Source organism: Somniosus microcephalus, chromosome 2, assembly GCF_052327205.1.
Source record: "Somniosus microcephalus isolate GS21.2 chromosome 2, FLI_Smic_1.0, whole genome shotgun sequence".
Taxonomy (NCBI): Eukaryota; Metazoa; Chordata; class Chondrichthyes; order Squaliformes; family Somniosidae; genus Somniosus; species Somniosus microcephalus.
In genome coordinates, this window is record NC_140988.1 from 304,241,114 (window position 1) to 304,260,751 (window position 19,638).

Here is a 19,638-nt window from a genome sequence, read left to right on the forward strand (position 1 = left end):
GGTTTATATACAGGTGTGGTCACTGCCGGTACTACAGTATACAGGAGCTGTAAAAAGTAGTTCCCCCTTAAAGGTACATACACTACATCTTTGACTGTATTTTCATCCGTCCAACCCGTCTTTTTCCTGTTGCTCCTCCTGCTCAGTGTTTACTCTTTTCAGTGTCCTGTAAAGTACTCTGAGGAGGAAAGCTATAGAACTTCAAGTTGTTGTTGTTACTTTGGTGAAAATACTCAGATCATTTGCTCCACTGCTTTTAGATTAATGGGGCTATAGTAAATCTTCATATTGGAGCAGGATCAGCTCACGGGAAGAAGAGGAAAAGCCTGCGCTAAAAACTCAGTTCAAACCCTGCCACATTGAACATTAGGAAAATACCCCATTGCAGGCATTGTGGGGTAGATAATGAGATCATTGGGCCCTGAAGCAAGAGCCTGGTATTAGTGGGTGCTGAGGTGTGAGCCTACTCAAAGCCCAACATAGTGTGCTGCACAAGTGCTCTGAGCCTGTCGAGCCTGCTTGGTGACTGCGCAAAGTTCACCAAGAAGCTAGTTTCTATTCAAATGAAGGGAGCTGAGAATAACATTGCTAGAGTGCCTGAAAAGCTCAGTACCTGTTTCAAACAGATGCTTAAAGGGAAGGCTACAAAGAAAAATCTACCTTTTTTCTGTTCGGCCCTATCTTCTAACTAGTGTTAATCTTAATTTCGGTATTTCCTGTTGCTTGGCCTCCAGACGCCGATCCAAGAGTGGGCCTGTTGTGGCCTGAGCTAATTTCTTCCTTCAAAAATTGACTCAGTTAGAATCAGAGACCTATATAGCACAGAAAGAGGCCATTTGACCTATCGTGTCTGTGCCGGCTCTTTGAAAGAGCTATCAAACTAGCCCCACACCCCCGCACTTTGCCCATAGTCCTTTTCAAGTATATAACCAATTCCCAGCTTAAGGGCAACAGTGCTCTTTAATATCTGCCGCTGACAGATAATGCAGTCCTGACCCCAGTGGCGTGCCCAATACACATACACTAAGTGCCAAGAGCACCAAGAAAATAGTTAAATTAGCGGACCTCACATCATGCTGCAAGATCAGCTATGTGGGGTGCAGGTGCAAGCAGCACCTGAGAGGCTGCAGTCTCAACGATGAGGCACCACAGCTGTATTATTGGTTCCTTTATCCATTCTGCTGCAATGCAAACTATTATGGTGAGGTTTTCAGAATTTTAGCTGAATTTTTCATTTAAAATCACTAGAAGTGCTAGATGCATCCGATAACGCGTTGTTACCATGTCCACATAAACCACTATAAACTGTCTTGGAAGACAGTGTTACCATGGTAACAATGCTGCTTTAAATGGCTTGGATATTTGTGCCTTTGAAGCAAAGGTTACTGAAATCTACCATTCACCAGTACTCAGTTACACTTTCTTGACTGGAATGTTTAACATGGAGGAAAATTATATAGATGTAATATAGATATATGAATATATAATACATCTGTTACATATAGATATACTGTAATATATCTATTATAGATATTAATGTATAATTACCGTAATAATTATAGATTTGCATATTAGTAACACTTTACTGAAATCATGAATTATTCCTGTTCTAATTCAATTTGCTGGACAAGATAAGCACTTTCACTGCCCGATAGCCAGCATCAATGTGCAGGGGCGTTTCAGAAATCGCGCTCTGCTTCTGCAATGAAATAAGGATGCCACTTACCGCTTGAGCGTAGGCACCGTATGCACCAAATTGGATTGCCATTGGGTTGAACATCCCCATCTGCCCCGCCATTTGCTGCATGCGACGCATTGTGCGTTCCTTGTCGGTGTCGGCAAATTTTACCACTAGGCTTGAAGACGCCCCCTGGAAGGCAGAAAGAAAAAACTAATCAATAGAGGTGCTGAGCAGCACCGCCACGACTCCATGTAACCTCCCAGTAGTCTCATTGAGCTCTTGCTGCTTCTGACTTTGATTTGCAATATTTCGGACAGGAAGGTTGTACGTTTTCAATTTGCGAAAAACATGTTTTTGGTGATAACAGAGAACACCAACAAGCCGTGGTTCATTTCTTTTCTGAGCATCATCTGTTATCAGCACAATCAAATTATCCGGACTGCAACACATCCTGACTCCTGGCCTTTTTAAAATTTCACTTTCATAGTGCCTCCTTCAAGCAATCCCATTTCATTCTAGGATTACTTTGGGGCCAGTTTATTAGTGCTCAGGCTGTCGCTATAGGCAATAAAAGAACACACTTCTGTTTACAGATCCAGATGAGAATTTGTTTTCTTAAACTCTGCTGGGATCATGGCCTGGAATTTTGACAGTTGCACACAAGGTACTCAACACAGTTAATTCTACCAAATGAAGCTCCAACCAATATTTGTGGCCTTGTAATTAGTTGTCATCTGAACCAACTTGGCCGTTTCAGGGACAATCACACAGTGGATTTCGACTGAGATAGAACATAGCATTGAGAACAATGGAATGTGACCTGCTCAATGCAATAAGCACCAAGTGTGGTTCTGACCAGGTGCTTTGACCTTGTTTTAGAATATTGAATTTTAACTGAAATCTATAAAAAAATAATTTTAAAAACAATGCTTGTCCTGAGCAATAATGAAATTTATAAATTGAATGAAACTGTAGGCAAGCCAATGTAAAGCATCAAACACCAGCCAGGAATCCTAGAACAAGGCAAATACTTTTTTTATTGAGACACCTAGATGTGGAGCCAGTGCCCATAGTGCACGTTGCCTGCAAGATTGAAAAGAGATAATAGACAGGATGAATTAAAAAGCAATGGTGAGGTGATGGCAAGCTTGGGTTTCAAAACCTGTAGATTACAGGAAAAAGGGAAGAGTGGTGGTAGGGGGCAGTAAGGAGTCCCAGTTTTGAGGACCTGAAAAGAAATAAGTCAAGGTGGGAATGTGGATGCAGGCAGGAGAATGAAGAATATGTAGGATGTGGTACACTGGGAATTTAGGAGGAACAAAATAAAGACAAGATATATTACTATGAGAGAGAAGTTGGAAGCTAAGAGCGAGAGAAAGCCCACTCATCAAGCGATAACTTGTTTGGTTATTTTATATATAATTCCTTGGAGCGCTGGGATTAGCTTTGATGAATTGTTTTCAGCTTTCCTTTTAAGAAGCTGTAACAGTGACTCAAGGCAGTTAGTCAAACTGTCTTAGAATTTCAGTATAGAACTGAGGGAAAAATAGACATAACATAAACCCGATATATAAAAAATATGAATTTTATATACACAGCAAAACATAAATCTAATGATGCTTTGATACTTGAACCCAGTATAATTTTGATGAGGAAGTGCAGACTTTTCAGTCTCTACCACATTCTACTATGGAATGTTCGTGTTTGAATGCTTAATGTGCTTTTATTAAATTCCTCTCCACTATTTTACCCAAAACACTGATCCATCTATTTTATTATCCTGCAGCACAATTTTAAGGCAGTTATTATTAGTTTTTCCAGGAAGGGTGAGAGAGAGCCATGACTGAAGATGATGGAACCGCGATTGTTATTCTGCTTGTATTTAGCATTAAACATTTCAAAGTCAGGGGTTAGAACAAGCTCCTTTACAATAAAAACAGAAAATGCCAGAAATACTCAGCAGGTCAGGCAGCATCTGTGGAGAGAGAAACAGAGTTAACGTTTCAGGTCGATGACCTTTCGTCAGAACTGGCATAAGTTAGAGATGTAATCGGTTTTAAGCAAGTACAGAGGCAGGGAAAGTGGGGGGGGGGTGGGCGGTGGTGGTGGGGGGAGAAAGGAAAGAACTTAAGGGAAGATCTGTGATATAATGGAAGGCAGGAGAGATTAAATGACAAAAAAGATGATGGGGCAAGGCAAAAGGGGTTGATAATGGTACAAATAAAGAAACAAAAGATGGGTCGAGAGGAGCTGTAAATGGCAACAGCAGATTTATTGCCAACACCTTTAGGTTTTTGAATCCATTTACATTAATGACCTTCCCTAACAATTTGTTAAACAACACTACTACCTTTTGGGTGGCAAAGTTAATCCAAATTTCCTCATTTTTAATGTATGTCCCCTGGTATTCAAATATTTCATCATAGAGAATATTATAATTTTCCTTCATAATCTTCAAGTCTCAATTAAGTCACATTGAAGTCTACTCTTTTCCAAAGAAATTAAGCTCAGCTTCCTTAACCTTTATGCATAATTTAGCTGGTTTGAATGCGTGTTTGGAGTATATTTGTTGCCGAGACCAGAAAATCTCCAATAAACAAAGACTGTCTGAGCTCAGTTTACTTTTGGTTCTGAACAGCCTTCAGCATGTCTACTTGCTGCACTGCAGAAGCCAACAAAAAGAATTCCACCAGACAGCATATAGACATTATTCCAACTGATGCTCCTTAATCTTACATATCCTGGAGTAAAGTATTTTTTAATGTGCAAAATCATTTCCTACTCATCATCATTAGAATAATTTCTTAATTGCATTAAATTTGTATCTCAATTTAAAATAAAGCGAAGTGTGCTAATTTATTTGATTAATTCAAGTTAAGCAAATAACTCATTTGCTCCCAAATGTTAGTCAAAAGTCAGAAGTGTTCACTGAGAAGGAATTCTTGATAAAAAGAACATGAATACATTACCATTTTTCATTCAAGTGTGTAATTATAATGTATATATATTTTTATAGTAACATTTCTTGTCCTGTCATTTCCTTTGTCTACATCATGACTGTCAAGTCTGTCAATTTTCATTTTCTTCATTAGTTTAGTGTCTTTCTTCTTCATTGGTTAAATCTCTGGCTATTTTCTTTTTTATTTGCCAATCATATTAAATAAAAGTTTTGCAGGCAATTAAAATTTTCTCCCCAATCACTTTCCACTAAAACAAAAATTCTCTCCAATAATATTCCAGCCAAATAAAAATCATGAAGGCGCAGCCACCATGAAACTCCTCTGCCGTGTTCAGACTGAACTGAGAGGAATGCTTTTGATAATAGTGTCGCTTTGAGGATAATGGATGTTCCTAGCAATAAAATGACAGAAGGATTACCTGTACAAACCTATAACTCGCCTTCACACAAAGAGTGATCAGCATGCGGAATAGACTTCCATATAGAGGCAATAATCCTAGAATCATTTAAGAAACTCCATTTACAGCAGAATGATGTTGAGATGCCAGAGTTTCTGACTTAATTTAAAGAGCCCAATCCCTGCTCTGTACCTGCACCCACCTCCATCTATACTCCCTTCCCAGGCCTACCTCTGCTCTGCTCCTGGGCTTAACTGTCTTGTTTATTTCATTTTTTTCTTTTGTAAATTAACTTTCCTCCCTAACCCCTGCCCCACTAAATGCACACCCAAAACCTCAGTCTGCCACCTAACCTCATCCAAAGTCTTGGTGCTGGCCTTCATCTTTAGCTCGAACCCTGCTTCTTACATCTGACCAGACACATAGTCCAACCTCCTCAACCCACAAGCAAAGCCGTGGAAGATCCAGTAGTGTACGTCAACTGGCTAATTCAAAAACTAAACAAGAATGCTACTTTTGCAATACTTCAGTCACGTTGTAAGGTTCATGTTCAAGCAAAGTGACTACAGGGGATGGCAATTAGCATTTCAAGCGATGTTTTACGTAAGAGTTCCATAGAGGAGATAATATAAGAACATCAGAAAGGACAGAAAAAGAGGCCATTTGGCTCATTTTGTCCAGTTGTGGAGATACCCTCAACTGTTTCTTGCTGGGATGTTGTTCCATGATGAATGATTAAGTCCTCCTTGTTTGAATAACTTATTCATGGTCACAGTAGCACAAGCATCATTATGCTCCATCGAGAACAATCATCTGTGACTACATTTCTCCTTATAGTCTTTGATCCTGTTCTTGTTTCTTGAACAAGTTAAATCAACATAGCATTAACTGATTTGCAAGATGCCCATTCCACATATCCATTACTTAATTCTATTCAATTAAAGCGTGTTAACTTTTACAGTAATGTTCTATACTCTTGCAGTTGCAGTCCAAATTAAATAATTTATTGACAGTCACACTATTTATGCCCCATTGCAGGAAGCTGAAGCATGTCTCTGTGGGGTAGATTGTACCAGTTAGCGCTCCTGGTGCAGAGTTTTGCGTGACAGGAGTGCATATTGGGAACTCAGCTGCAGAGCTCAATGTGCCCAATTTATGGTGTGCACAATTTTCCATCCATTCATTTTACTTGGCTGCAAATTGTGCCTGTTGCAAAGAAGGAGCAAGGAGCTCTGCACTAAAATTCTTGATACATACTTGCGTAAGCTCGGTGCCACATGGTTTTTTGTCATTTGTTTTCAAAATGTGGGCGACACTGGCAGGTCTGGTTCATTAATCATAATTTGTTGCCCTGAAAAGATGGTGGTGCACTTTCTCCTTAAATGGCTGCAGTATTTGTGGTGCTGATACTCCCACAATGGTGTTAGGTAGGAAATTCCAGGAAATTAGCTCAATGATGATAAAGGAATGGCAATATATGTGCAAGTTAAGGTGGTGTGTGACTGGAAGGGGAAGTTGGAAGTGATGGTGTTCTCGTCAATCTGGGTGGTAGAAGCCGTGGGGTTGAGAGATGCTGTCGAACTAAGCTCATCATGTTGATGAAGTACATCCTGCAGAGTACATACGGCAGTCACAATATGCTGGTGGTGGAGCAGATGGATATAGAGTTTGTTGCATGGGTACCTACCAAATGGATTTCTTAGTCCTGAATGGTGTCAAATGGTGATTATTCTATCACTCTCCTGAATTGAGCCATGCACACAGTGGAGAGGCATTGAGGGGTCAGGGGGTGAGCCTTGTCACAGAGTACCCAGCCTGCTCTTGTTCCCGTGGTGTTGATACAGCTGATCCAACCTCTGGTCAATGGTAACCCACAGGATATTAATGGTGGGCAATTGCTAACATATAAAATTGATCCCTAATAACTCCAGTCAAAAGTAATTCAGTTCCATGAGTCCGTAATGTAGAATCCCGATCCCTTTTGAAAAGTTGCATAAAATATTCTAGGCATGTCATTAGGAATCAATTTCAAAAGATAAAAATAACCTGTTTCGACTTACAGTGAAATGCCCTCGAGATACATTCCAGTACTTGATCAGCTATGTTAATAACTGCTTATTTTAGGCAGATGTCTGGACACCTCTGAAACCATATTGAGGTGTGCAGCTGTGTTTTAGTCATGCGGACAGAACAATCAAAAAGGCATTATAAGGATGCATGACAGAATTTTTTTTTACATTTTTATTGTAGTTTGTAGATTTGTACTGATCATCTTAAAGCCTTTGCAAATTGAGCGCATTTAAGAGGAAGAATACAAGGCCCTTGAAAAATATCCTCTGTTGTTACAAAGGTGCTGCAATGGCTTGAACGAAAAGCTTTCCTTCTTCAAATGGTTAATAGAATTCATTATCAATGGTTATATTATTTGTAGTAGGTGCTAGTGGTTCTTGAGTTCATGTTTGAATAGTTAAAAAGATTAAAAAGTAAAGAGTTTAGTGCAAATTTTGGAAAGCAAAATTCTGTTCAACAACAACTCGCATTTAAAAAGCACCTTAAAAGTAGTAAAATGTCCCACGGTGCTCCACAGGAGCGTTATCAAACAAAATTTGACACTGAGCCACATAAGGCGACATTAGGGCAGAGGTAGGTTTTAAGAAACATCTTAAAGAAGGAGAGGTAGAGAGGCGGTGAGGTTTAGGGAAGTAATTCCAGAGCTTAGGGCCTCAGTAGTTGAAAGCCTGGCTGTCAATGGTGCACGATGAAAATCAAGAATGTGTAAGTGGCCAGAATTGGAGAAACGCAGATATCCTGACCTGAACCCACCTCCAACCGGCTCACTTCCAGTTTTAACGGAGGCAGGATGAGAGGTGGGATGGGGGGGGGCAGCCAACCCGCTGCCAGGAGGCGGGCCGTCTATTTAAATATTATAATGAGGCTGGAAGCCGCTTCTTTAACCTCCATTTTATGTTTAACTCTAGCTGGTCGGGTTTTACCCACTTCATAAAACCCGGCAGTTACAGCAAGGCGAAGACTGCTGCATCCAGAGTTAACCTCCTGGATCCAGGTTCACTGCCTAACCCACACCCCCGGTCAGAGACCTTCCCATGGGGCCTCCGATCACCCCCCCACCCCGAGACCTCCGATTCACCCCCCAGGCCACCAATCCCCCCTCCCAGGCCTCCGATGCCTCTCGCCTGCTCCTCCAACCTTCCCTGTGCTGCTCCTGGCCTGCAATCTTCTGCAGAAACCCCCCGCCCATGGACCAGTGCCTCTGATCTTCTGCAGACCGCACCTCACCACTCCTCCTGCCCTGCGATCTTGATGAGACACCCAACCCCCAGTCCCTTCGTACTCCTCCCGGCCCGCAGTCCTTCATCGCCCCCCCCCCGCTCCCCCCACCCCCCACCGTGTTCCACCGGCCACTTCCTGGCCCCCCATAATCATCTTTGGACCCCTCCTGTGCTCCTCCAGCCGCTTCCGGCCCCCCGCAATTGTCTTCGGACTCCCCCGCGCCCCCCCCCACGATCTCTCCCTCCCCCGGACTTCAAGGGTTAAGTTACGAGGGGAGATTACACAAATTAGGGTTGTATCCCCTAGAATTTACACGGTTAAAAGTGATCTGATCGAAGTTTTCAAGATATTAAGGGGAACAGATAGAGTAGATAGAGGGAAACTATTTCCGCTGGTTGGGGATTCTAGGACTAGCGGGCATAGTATAAAAATTAGAGCCAGACCTTTCAGGAGTGAAATTAGGAAACACTTCTACACACAAAGGGTGGTAGAAGTTTGGAACTCTCTTCCGCAAACGGCAATTGATGCTAGATCAATTGTTAATTTTAAATCTGAGATTGATAGCTTTTTGTTAACCAATGGTATTAAGGGATATGGGCCAAAGGGGGTTATATAAGAACATAAGACGTAGGAACAGGAGTAGGTCATTTGGCCCCTCGAGCCTGCTCCACCATTCAGTAAGATAATAGCTGATCTGATCTTGGCCTCAACTCCACTTCCCTGCCCACTCCCCATAACCCTTGACTCCCTTACCATTCAAAAATCTGTCTATCTCCACCTTAAATATATTCAATGACCCAACCTCCACAGCTCTCCGGGGAAGAGAATTCCAAAGATTCACAACCCTCTGAGAGAAGAAATTCCTCATTTCCATTTTAAAATGGTGCCCCCTTATTCTGAAATTATTCAATTCAATTCAATTCCATTCAATTCAATTTTATTTGTCATATATGCAGCAGACGTGTGTACTGCACAATGAAATGTTGATTTTTGCGAGTCCTCCCAACATGAGTCCTAATGCCCCCTAGTTCTAGATTCCCCCACGAGGGGAAACATCCTCTCTGCATCTACCCTGTCAAGCCCCTTCAGAATCTTGTATGTTTCAATAAGATCCCATCTCATTCTTCTAAACTCCAATGAGTATAGGCCTAACCTGCTCAACCTTTCTTCATAAGACAACCCCTTCATCTCCGGAATCAACCTCGTGAACCTTCTCTGAACTGCCTCCAATGCAAGTATATCCTTCAAGGTAATGCAAGGTATATGGAGTTAGGTCGCAGATCAGCCATGATCGCATTGAATGGCGGAACAGGCTCGAGGGGCTCAATGGGCTACTCCTGTTCCTTTGTTCCTCCTCTGTGTGGCCTAGTGCCGCAGGCTTGCCCGCCCGCAGCCAGCCAGCCTCTCAATCTGGCTGGCTGTGGGTGGGAAACAGAGGCTTCCCATGAAAATCAGACCTCTTTGAAGCTCCCCCATCCCCAACCCGCCTTTTCCTATTAAAATTCAGCCCTGTATTTCAGCTGGTTAAAGCACAAAGTGTAAAAAAGGATGCGGTTGCATTATTGATGTGACCAGGTCTGTGATGGTTTCGTTGGGTGAAACAAAGCAGACGTTCCGTCCAACAAGGGCACTTACAGGCTGCCCCTGGAACCCAACTGTGTATGGAGCAGTAAACTCACCCACAGCCCTGGAGTGGCTGAAAAATAAATAGATGCAATCAGTCATGAAATCATGTCACTGATGATACGTCGTTCTTTTGTCCATTTACTAACTTGCTAAAATGTCTTGCCTTTACCAGACGGCGGATGCTGTGGGGCTAGGTCATTCAATAGGAATCCATCCAATTTAAACCAGAAATTAGCTTTTCTTATCACAGGAATTCACAATATATAAATGATCTAGACGAGGGAACTAGATGTAATATCTCCAAGTTTTCAGATGACACAAAGCTGGGTGGGCGTGTGTGCTGTGAGGAGGATGCCGAGAAACTCCAGGATGATTTGGACAGGTTGGGTGATTGGGCAGAAGCATAGCAGATGCAATATAACATGGATAAATGCGAGGTTATCCACTTTGGTGTCAAAAACAGGAAGGCAGATTATTATCTGAATGGCAATAGATTGGGAGAAGGGGAAGTGCAACGAGACCTGGGTGTCCTTGTACACCAGTCGCTGAAGGTAAGCATGCAGGTGCAGCAGGCAGTTAAGAAGGCAAATGGTATGTTGGCCTTCGTAGCAAGAGGGTTTGAGTACAGGAGCAAGGATGTCTTGCTGCAGTTGTACAGGGCTTTGGTGAGACCACATCTTGAGTATTGTGTGCAGTTTTGGTCGCCTTATCTGAGGAAGGATGTTCTTGCCATGGAGGGAGTGCAGCGAAGATTCACCAGGCTAATACCTGGGATTGCAGGAATGACGTATGAGGAGAGATTGGGTCGATTGGGCTTATACTCGCTGGAGTTTAGAAGAATGAGAGGGGGTCTCATTGAAACTTATAAAGTTCTGACAGGACTGGACAGACTAGATGCAGGAAGGATGTTCCCGATGGTTGGGGAGTCCAGAACCAGGGGTCACAGTCTAAGGAGAAGGGGTAAGCCATTTAGGGCAGAAATGAGGAGGAATTTCTTCACCCAGAGAGTGGTGAACCTGTGGAATTTTCTACCACAGAAGGCAGTAGAGGCCAATTCATTAAATATATTCAAGAAGGAGTTAGATATATTTCTTAAGGCTAAAGGGATCAAGGGATATGGGGAGAAAGCAGGGACAGGGTACTGAATTTGGATGATCAGTGTTCTGGACCGATGGACATTATGTGACATTCTGGACATTTTTACATGCAATAGCACCCTCTGGTGGTGGTTATTGTGTTAACAGTTTGTATACTGGAAAGGTCATTTGACCTTTGTTCCTTTCTTTCTGTGTGAGGTCATTTGACCTTTGTTCCTTTCTTCCTGTGAGAGGTCATTTGACCTTCCTACCTTTCTTCCTGTTGACCCCAGGAAGCAGTTTTGCTAGGAAGAACCTGACTCGAGTAATGGAGAATCTGCCATGAGAGGTTCCATTTACAATCCAACGTAATCTGATTTCATATGTTAGGCCAAGCGCAATATCTGTGAGTATCTTTGGTTCTTAGCATAATAGCAATGTTGTCAGAGTAATATTTTGATAATACTATGTTTATAAACGGTTAATATTTAATAGTTACAGAAGTTAGTTCAAATGTTAGTTAGTTATACAATTAGTCCATTCTACTGTTGTAAATATGTTTATATCTTATGTAATATCGAATGTATAGTACTCAGTTTATGTACAAAACATACTTTGTCTTTGTTTACAGTTTCACAAATTTGTTCAAGTAAAAGCTTCAAAACAGCAACCGCTTCAGGAATAATTATTTTTGAATGAGTGTTTAACTTGCTGGATAGCTAGATAGGAGCACGTCTAGCGCGGCCTGTACAATCAGCCATGATCTCATTGAATGGCGGAGCAGGCTCGAGGGGCTGAATGGCCTACTCCTGCTCCTATCTTCTAAGTTTCTATGAACAGAAGCACGTGAGAAGGCCATTCAGCCCCTCGAGCCTGTTTCATCATTCAATGAGATCATGGCTGATCTGTGACTTAACTCCATCCACCCGCCTTGGCTCCATATCCCTTAATACCCATGGCTAGCAAAGATCTATCGATCTTAGATTTTAAGTTATTAATTGAGCTAGCATCTGCTGCTTTATGTGGGAGAGAGCTCCATACATATACCACCCTATGTGTGAAAAAGTGTTTCCTAACTTCTCTCCTGAATGGCCTGGCTTTGATACTAAGATTATGCCCCCTTTTCATAGACTACCCCACCAGTGGGAAAAGTTTCTCTCTATCAACCCTATCAACCCTATCAATTCCTTTCAAGATCCTAAAACATCAATCAAATCACCACTTAATCTTCTACAATAGTGCATTTAAGAACTGAGAACAAAAGCAGAGGCCTCCGTCCTGTCCGTGCCTCAGCGAGGCATCCGCAGGCTGGGTGAGCTCCACCCACACATCTGCTCTATGCTCCTTTATGTTATCGCACTGCTGCACGCCCTGGCATCCCTTTAATATAACTGAGGCAGCGCTACCACTGGAGGCCACAAGCAGCAACTTGAGAGGTTCTTGCGAGACTCATCTGGAGGCAGCAGTGTTGATGGCAGTAAGCATAACCTGCCATAGTGAGCGACACTGGCGGCTACTGGCCGTAATATTGTCTTGCTGTAGCCAAAGTGAGTAGTCTGCCCGTCGATACAGGCTGGCAGTTCATGGCGCGAAAATAAAAAATGTCTTTTAAGATCGTGGGGTCAAATTTATCTGCCAAAATCAGCGTTAACGGGGTGGTAGTTGTTTTAAAATGAGGTCGGTAGACTTACCGCCTCGTTAACCCAGATGTTTGGCCCGCTGTCACTTTTACAGGGGCCTACTGTTGGGTGGCCAAAGCTACTGCCTGTTTCAGGTGGTAGGCCCCCTTTAATATGTAAATTGGGGTCCTATAGCTTACAAAGGACCCCGATTGCCATTTTAGGATAGAAATGATCAGAGTGTGCGCCATGCACTCTCCAACCAGTTTCAGTAGTAATAGAGTCATGGAGTCATAGAGTTATACAGCACAGAAAGAGGCTCTTCGGCCCATCGCGTCCGCGCCGGCCATCAAGCCCTGTCTAATCTAATCCCATTTTCCAGCATTTGGTCCGTAGCCTTGTATGCTATGGCATTTCAAGTGCTCATCCAAATGCTTCTTGAATGTTGTGAGGGTTCCTACCTCTACCACCCTTTCAGGCAGTGAGTTCCAGATTCCAACCACCCTCTGGGTGAAAAAGTTTTCCCTCAAATCCCCTCTAAACCTCCTGCCCCTTACCTTGAATCTATGCCCCCTTGTTATTGACCCCTCTGCTAAGGGGAAAAGTTCCTTTCTATCTACCCTATCTATGCCCTGGATCCCATGGGCTCTTACCTTCCTGACCAGTCTCCTATGCGGGACTTTATCAAAAGCCTTACCGAAATCCATGTAAACCACATCCACTGCACTACCCTCATCCACACACCAAGTCACCCCCTCGAAAAATTCAATCAAATTGGTCAGACATGATCTTCTCTTGACAAAGCCATGCTGGCTATCCCTAATTAATCCTTGCCTCTCCAAGTGGAGACTGATTCTGTCCCTCAGAATTTTTTCCAATAATTTCCCTACCACTGATGTTAGGCTCACTGGCCTGTAATTCCCTGGTTTATCCCTACTACCCTTCTTGAATAATGGTACTACGTTAGCTGTTCTCCAGTCCTTCTTAATAGAGCCAAAGATGCCCTGGAAAGGTAAATTTGAAATTAAATACTGCTGGCTGCTGCCCGCCCCCCTTAGCCTTGCCTCTTCCTCCTCCCCCCACCCCCGTCTCCCAGGGCCTACCTACAGCTGCCGCTGGCACACCAGCCGACTGACATTCCTGTGGATGACACCAGCTTGGTGCCCGCAGCTCTCTAGTCGGATTCAAATGGGGCCCGGGACTTAAAATCACGGCAGCTTTTTCGCCGTTGGAACGGGCATCCTGGTTGGCATAACTTTTAAATAACTGTCCAGTGCAGGACAATAAATAGAACCTGCTTACTTTACAGCTCAGAAACATTTCTTGTGGTGTGTCCTGACCTGAAGGGAAACTCAGGAGGAGTAAATATTAAAATAATTGAAAAACCAACTAGAAAATTTTGAGTACATTTTGATTGTCTAGCAGCATTTTGGCAAATTCTATGTTACCAGGAGAGCAGGTAAACTTTGACTTCACTGGTGGGTCACGTGTTGACCTTGGGTCCTGTTAGTCCAGATTTTGTTCACTATGTTTTGGTAGGAAATAAAGAAAAGCTGCTATCTCAGCAGCTATGCAGACAATTCCAGGTGTGCCTTAATGTAATTTACATTGCAAAGAAGGGAAAAAAATTAATGGACAATTTAAATTTTTTTTTTACATAACAGGCATTTGCAACAGAAAGCATTAAGGGGGAAAAATTCGGTGGAGCGCCCTTTGGGGCGTTAATTTTAGTGGCCCGAAAAGGTTAGTGCCCCTGCGCCGTAAATTCAGTAGTAGCGCCCCAAGCAGGAGGCAGGGCACAACTGGAAAACGCTCCCCCTCCTTTTTGGGGCGCTACCAGTGAATTTCACGGCACTACGTGCAACAGCGCCACACGCGGCGGCTCGTAGCGCCGCGGTATTGCAGGCCTCCCACCCCTGATTAAAGGGGAAGGGCCTAGCGCTGCGTGCACCGGGGCCCTGTTGGACCACCAGGGAGCGGGGTGCCGGGAAAACAGCCCGACACTCAAGAGGCGTGCCGGGCTGAGCGATCGCAGCCAACACCCCGTATACAGAGGTAAGAAGGATCAGGTGCTGGCAGTCGGCCAAAAGAAAAATGGCCACCCGGCACCTGGCCTTTAATTTGTGCTGCTGCTGCTGCCAATATGCCCTCTGAACTGGTCGGACATATCACCTGGCAATAGGTCAGGGGGTGCAAGTGAAGTTTGTGGCCGGGGTGCAAGCGGGGCGCTGTGCACGGCGATAATGTCATCACCGGTGGCACAGCGCTGTGGGGCGCTACCGGCTACCGCCACTGCTAACCACCCACTGAATTTCACAGGAGGCGTTAGCGGTGCTGTGCCCGTCGCTAGGGGCTTTGCGCCCGGGCGCTAGGGGTTTTGTACCCGGTTAGTGCACCCCAGGGGCGCTAACGGGAGGCGCAAAGCAACCCAATTTTTCCTCCTAATTTTCTTCAGGAATAGATGTGAGACGCGAACAAAAATCAGATGACTGTTGGTTTTGGGTTGCGGCTACTGCGATAGACAACTGGTAAGCTTCAAGTGGGCTCTTTCAGTATCTGCTTAAGTGAGATGAAAAGTACTAAATGTAAATGCTGGAAATCGGAATGATAAAACAGAATTGCTGGAAATACACAGGAGGTCAGTCAGCACTTGAAAGAGAAAGACAGATTAGTGTTTCAGATCACAGAATCACAGAAACCCCACAGTGCAGATAGAGGCCATTTCGGCCCATCGAGCCTGCACCGACACATATCCCACCCGATCCCCGTAACCCCTACACCAACACATATCCCACCCTATCCCCGTAACCCCACGTATTTAATCCCCCTAACACTAAGGGTCAATTTATCATAGCCAATCAACCTAACCCGCACATCTTTGGACTGTGGGAGGAAACCGGAGCACCCGGAGAAAACCCACGCAAACACGGGGAGAATGTGCAAACTCCACACAGACAGTCACCCGAGGCCGGATTCGAACCCGGGTCCCTGGCGCTGTGAGGCAACAGTGCTAACCACTTTGGAGATCCTTTAATCAGAACTCAGTGCTACACACGAAACATCAACCTATCTTTCTCTTTTACATGCTGAATGACCTGCTCTGCATATTCTGACTTCTTTTAGGTGACTGTATAGGAACATTGTACTGGGTCAAAGAATTTTCTTTTTCTTCATCAAAATATTTGCTGTAAGCATTATTTAAAAAAAATAAACGGCCTGTGGGGCACCATCTTCTTATTTGCGGTTGTTTTAGATTGATAAGGATTTCTGTGAAATGTTAATTAAAGGTGTGTTGTTGTCTCTGTGATTACTTTTAGCCAGATTATGCTTGTGGAACAATCCCTTCTAAATACCTTGCTGCTTGTTGTAGCGTAATCCTCCCCACCGCGGTGCAGTGCGGCAGAAACTGTATGTGCTGCAATGCAAATTTAGTTCAAAGCAGTCTGAGTATTTTTACTTTAATTTCTGTTAAAGCTAAAGTAAAACTGAGAACAACAACAAACTCATAGGCCACTAAATTCGATAGCCCCCGAAAACAGGCATGGGGATTGCGATGCGCGATTAACCCACACCTGTTGATTGCGATGCAGGCAGCACACCAACTTTGTGCTGCCTGCTCATTTAAATGATTGCAGCATCCAGCCAGCGCTAACTGCGCTGTTCATTGGCTGGACGCATCAGCAGGGGGCCAATATCATGAGAGGCTAGCACCAGTTAAAGCTAGCCTGCACTACTTAAAGCTGGTCTGCACCTCTTAATGGGAGGTGCATTGTGCCTGGAGCAAGTGCTGGGAGTTGTGTTTGAAAAGATTCTGACCTGTGAAAGAGTGAGGAATGGTAGAACAGGGGAGAGAATGGGCTCCAAGGTTTTCCGACGCTGCACTGGAGGTCTTGGTGGAGGAGGTGGAAAAGAGGAGATATATCCTGTACCCACGGGAGGAAAGAGGCCCCCTAGTCAAATGGTCAAAAGGCAGTGGGAGCAGATAGCCGTGGCGGGCAATGCCAGGAGTATAGCCCCGAGGACCTAGATGCAGTGCCGCAAGAAGTTCAATGACCTCACAGGAGTGGTCAAGGTCAGTGACTGCATCTTCAAATGCCATATCCTACCAACTGCACCACTAGCCTGAGACACTCCTCAATTCGCCATACCCCATCACTCACCTACCAACAATTTCTATCAATCAAGTCTCCTACCTAACATTCCTCACCCTCACACACTTAGCACTGTTGCAAGCTTCACACCCACATCTCACAGCTTGCACACACTTCCAGCTATTCAACCATGGCAGCCACATCATCAAAACAGATTGCACCACACTCACTGACACACTTCTCTCTCTCTTACAGGACAAGGTGGCACACAACGGGAGGCAGCAGGAGCTAACCGGCTAACCTGCATGCCTGATTATCCTAAACCCCATTGAGGAGATGGTGCTGGCCATTATTGGGATGGCTATTGCTTTTATTTTTGCATTGTGACTAAGCGTACGCTGTGAGAATCAGTGACAGAGGGAAGGTAGGGTGTGGGACTGTTGGTGAATTGGGGTTGCGGTTACTGGTATCACACTAGATTGAGTTCTTTGTGGACAGCCCGGACAGAAAGGGGCTGTCTAAGTTGCCCCTTCCCTTCTTCTTCCTCCTCCTTCACCTGCTCCTCATGCACCTGCTCCTCAGCTGGTTGCCGTATAGTTGCTGGTAACAGCTGTGCCCTCAATAAGATGAGGTTGTGCAGCATGCAGCAGACCACCAGAATTCTTCACACCCACTCTGCCGAGTACTGCAGGGCTCCTCCAGAGTGGTCCAGGCAGCGGGAGCGTAGTTTCAGCACGCCAATGGTCTGCTCTATCACATTTCATATGGCAGCATGGCTTTCATTATATGCATGCTGCGCATGTGTGCATGGGTTGCACACCAGAGTTATCAGTCATGTCATTAGCGGATAGCCCTTGTCGCCACCCTTTGGTTTGCCGCGGTGGCTGAAGTGCAGCTGGCACAGCAGACTGCCACAGAATGAACACAACATGACTGCTGTCAGGATACTGGGCATTGACCTGTATGATGTGCTGCCTATGGTTACACACCAGCTGGACGTTGAAGGAGTGGAATCCCTTTCGGTTCCAGTATATGGCAGAGTTGACATGGGGCACCTGCAAAGTGATGTGCGTGCAGTCAATGGCACCCTGCACCATGGGGAAGCTTGCAATCCAAGCAAAGCCATGTGCTCGCTCTGCCTGCTGTTCTCTGGCAAGAGAGAATGAAATATAATTAGCTCTCTTGCAATAGAGAGCCTCAGTGACCTCCCTTTTGCAACAGTGGTCGGCAAACTGTGAAATGTTGCAAATATCTCCAGCTCCGGCTTGGAAGGTACCAGACGCATAAAGGTTCATCGCCACGGTCACCTTCACAGCCACTGGTCCTTGCCCTGCTCTGAGGTTGCAGCTGTGGCTGCAGCAGGTGGCAGATTTCAGTGAGGACGTCCTTACTGAAGCACAGACGTCTCACACTTTGTTCCTTGCTGAGGTTCAGGCAGGAGATTTGCTTCCTGAACACCCTGGGCAGATATGGTCTCCTGCTGAGAGCCCTTCTCCCCCTCCTTCTCCTCCCTCTTCCAGCAGTTTGTCCTGCTCTATATTCATTCTCCAAGTCATGCTGTATTCCAAGGGGAATGCCTGCTAGTGAACCCATGTCTGGCAGCAAGTGGTTTGTGTAGAAGCCTTGAAGTCAGGAAAAAAGTCCTTCAGCACCTGCCACACCACTCCCTGTAGACCTTTGCAACTGGAACCAACTATAGAAAGCACCAAAGACTTGTAGAATCGTAGCAACAGCCAGTAGGAATCAATCAGCAACTAACCTGTAAGTAGGTGATGATCCCTTTAAATAGCACTGGTGGAGGGTCCTTCCTGCTGGTGTTCAGCTGTGCGAGGTTAAGAGCGCGCGTTAGCTGGTGCGTTGAGCTCCAAAATGGCACTGATTGCACCAAGGATTCTTTGGCAGCACCTTTCAAACCCGCGACCTCTTCCACCTAGAAGGACAAGGGCAGCAGGCGCATGGGAACACCACCACCTCCAAGTTCCCCTCCAAGTCACACACCATCCTGACTTGGAAGTACATCGCCGATCCTTCATTCTCACTGGATCAAACTCCTGGAACTCCCCACCTAACAGCACTGTGGGAGTACCTTCACCACATGGACTGCAGTGGTTCAAGGCGGCGGCTCACCACCACCTTCTCAAGGGCAATTAGAGATGGGCAATCAATGCTGTCCTTGCCAGTGATGCCCACATCCCATAAACGAATTTAAAAAAAATCAGCACTGCACGCTGATTGACGTTATGATCTGCCTACTCTGCATACTTCCGGCACGCGTTCACTCACGCTAACACCCTCACCAATATGGCGGTTGCCGCGATTCGCCCCACAAGCGTCGGACGCCATTTTGGCACCCTCATTAAAACTGACTGATCTGCTGTAACTTTCCAACATTTTCTGTCTTTATTTCTTATTTGTTTTTACGTGTTTGTTTTGTTCAAATTCATTCTCTCCCAGGTCCCTGGCAACCACCCTCAGTCTTTTTTCAAAGTACTGCTTTTTGATTGAAGAAAAATAAATAAATGCTGCTAACTCTCATCCGCCTGATCGCTGATAGCTTCTGTCTGCATAATACATTTGAGGTCTGACTGGTAAGGATAGTGGCTCTAATTGAGATTAGAGCCAGACATAACTCAATATCAGCAGCTGGACGATTCACGCAGACCGTCAGCCCAGCGAGGGTGCGGGACTCTTTTTGCGCATCATCTCAGAGCTCCCTGATTTATTAGTTCATTTAGTAGAATAACAGAAAAGGAGAAGGGAAGAGATCCGCCACACCATTCACAGCAGGAATTAGAAGACGTTATTTTAATGTTAGTGGCTTTAATCGCTCTGCAGTCTAAATAATATCTTTGGGTGACATATAACAGTGTGAAGCATGGCCACCTGGGACGAGGTAG

The 19,638-nt window shown here is 44.8% G+C and overlaps 1 protein-coding gene across 5 annotated transcripts in view; it reads right to left on the reverse strand.

The window, feature by feature from the left end:
* The window catches only part of celf4 (CUGBP, Elav-like family member 4), a 635,318-nt gene that overhangs the window by 151,258 nt on the left and 464,422 nt on the right, over positions 1-19,638 (reverse strand). For all 5 annotated transcript variants that reach the window (XM_085973941.1, XM_085973949.1, XM_085973954.1 and 2 more), the window contains exon 4: positions 1,727-1,870. In XM_085973941.1, the coding sequence (XP_085830067.1) occupies positions 1,727-1,870 (144 nt within the window). The remainder of the gene's footprint in view (positions 1-1,726; positions 1,871-19,638) is intronic.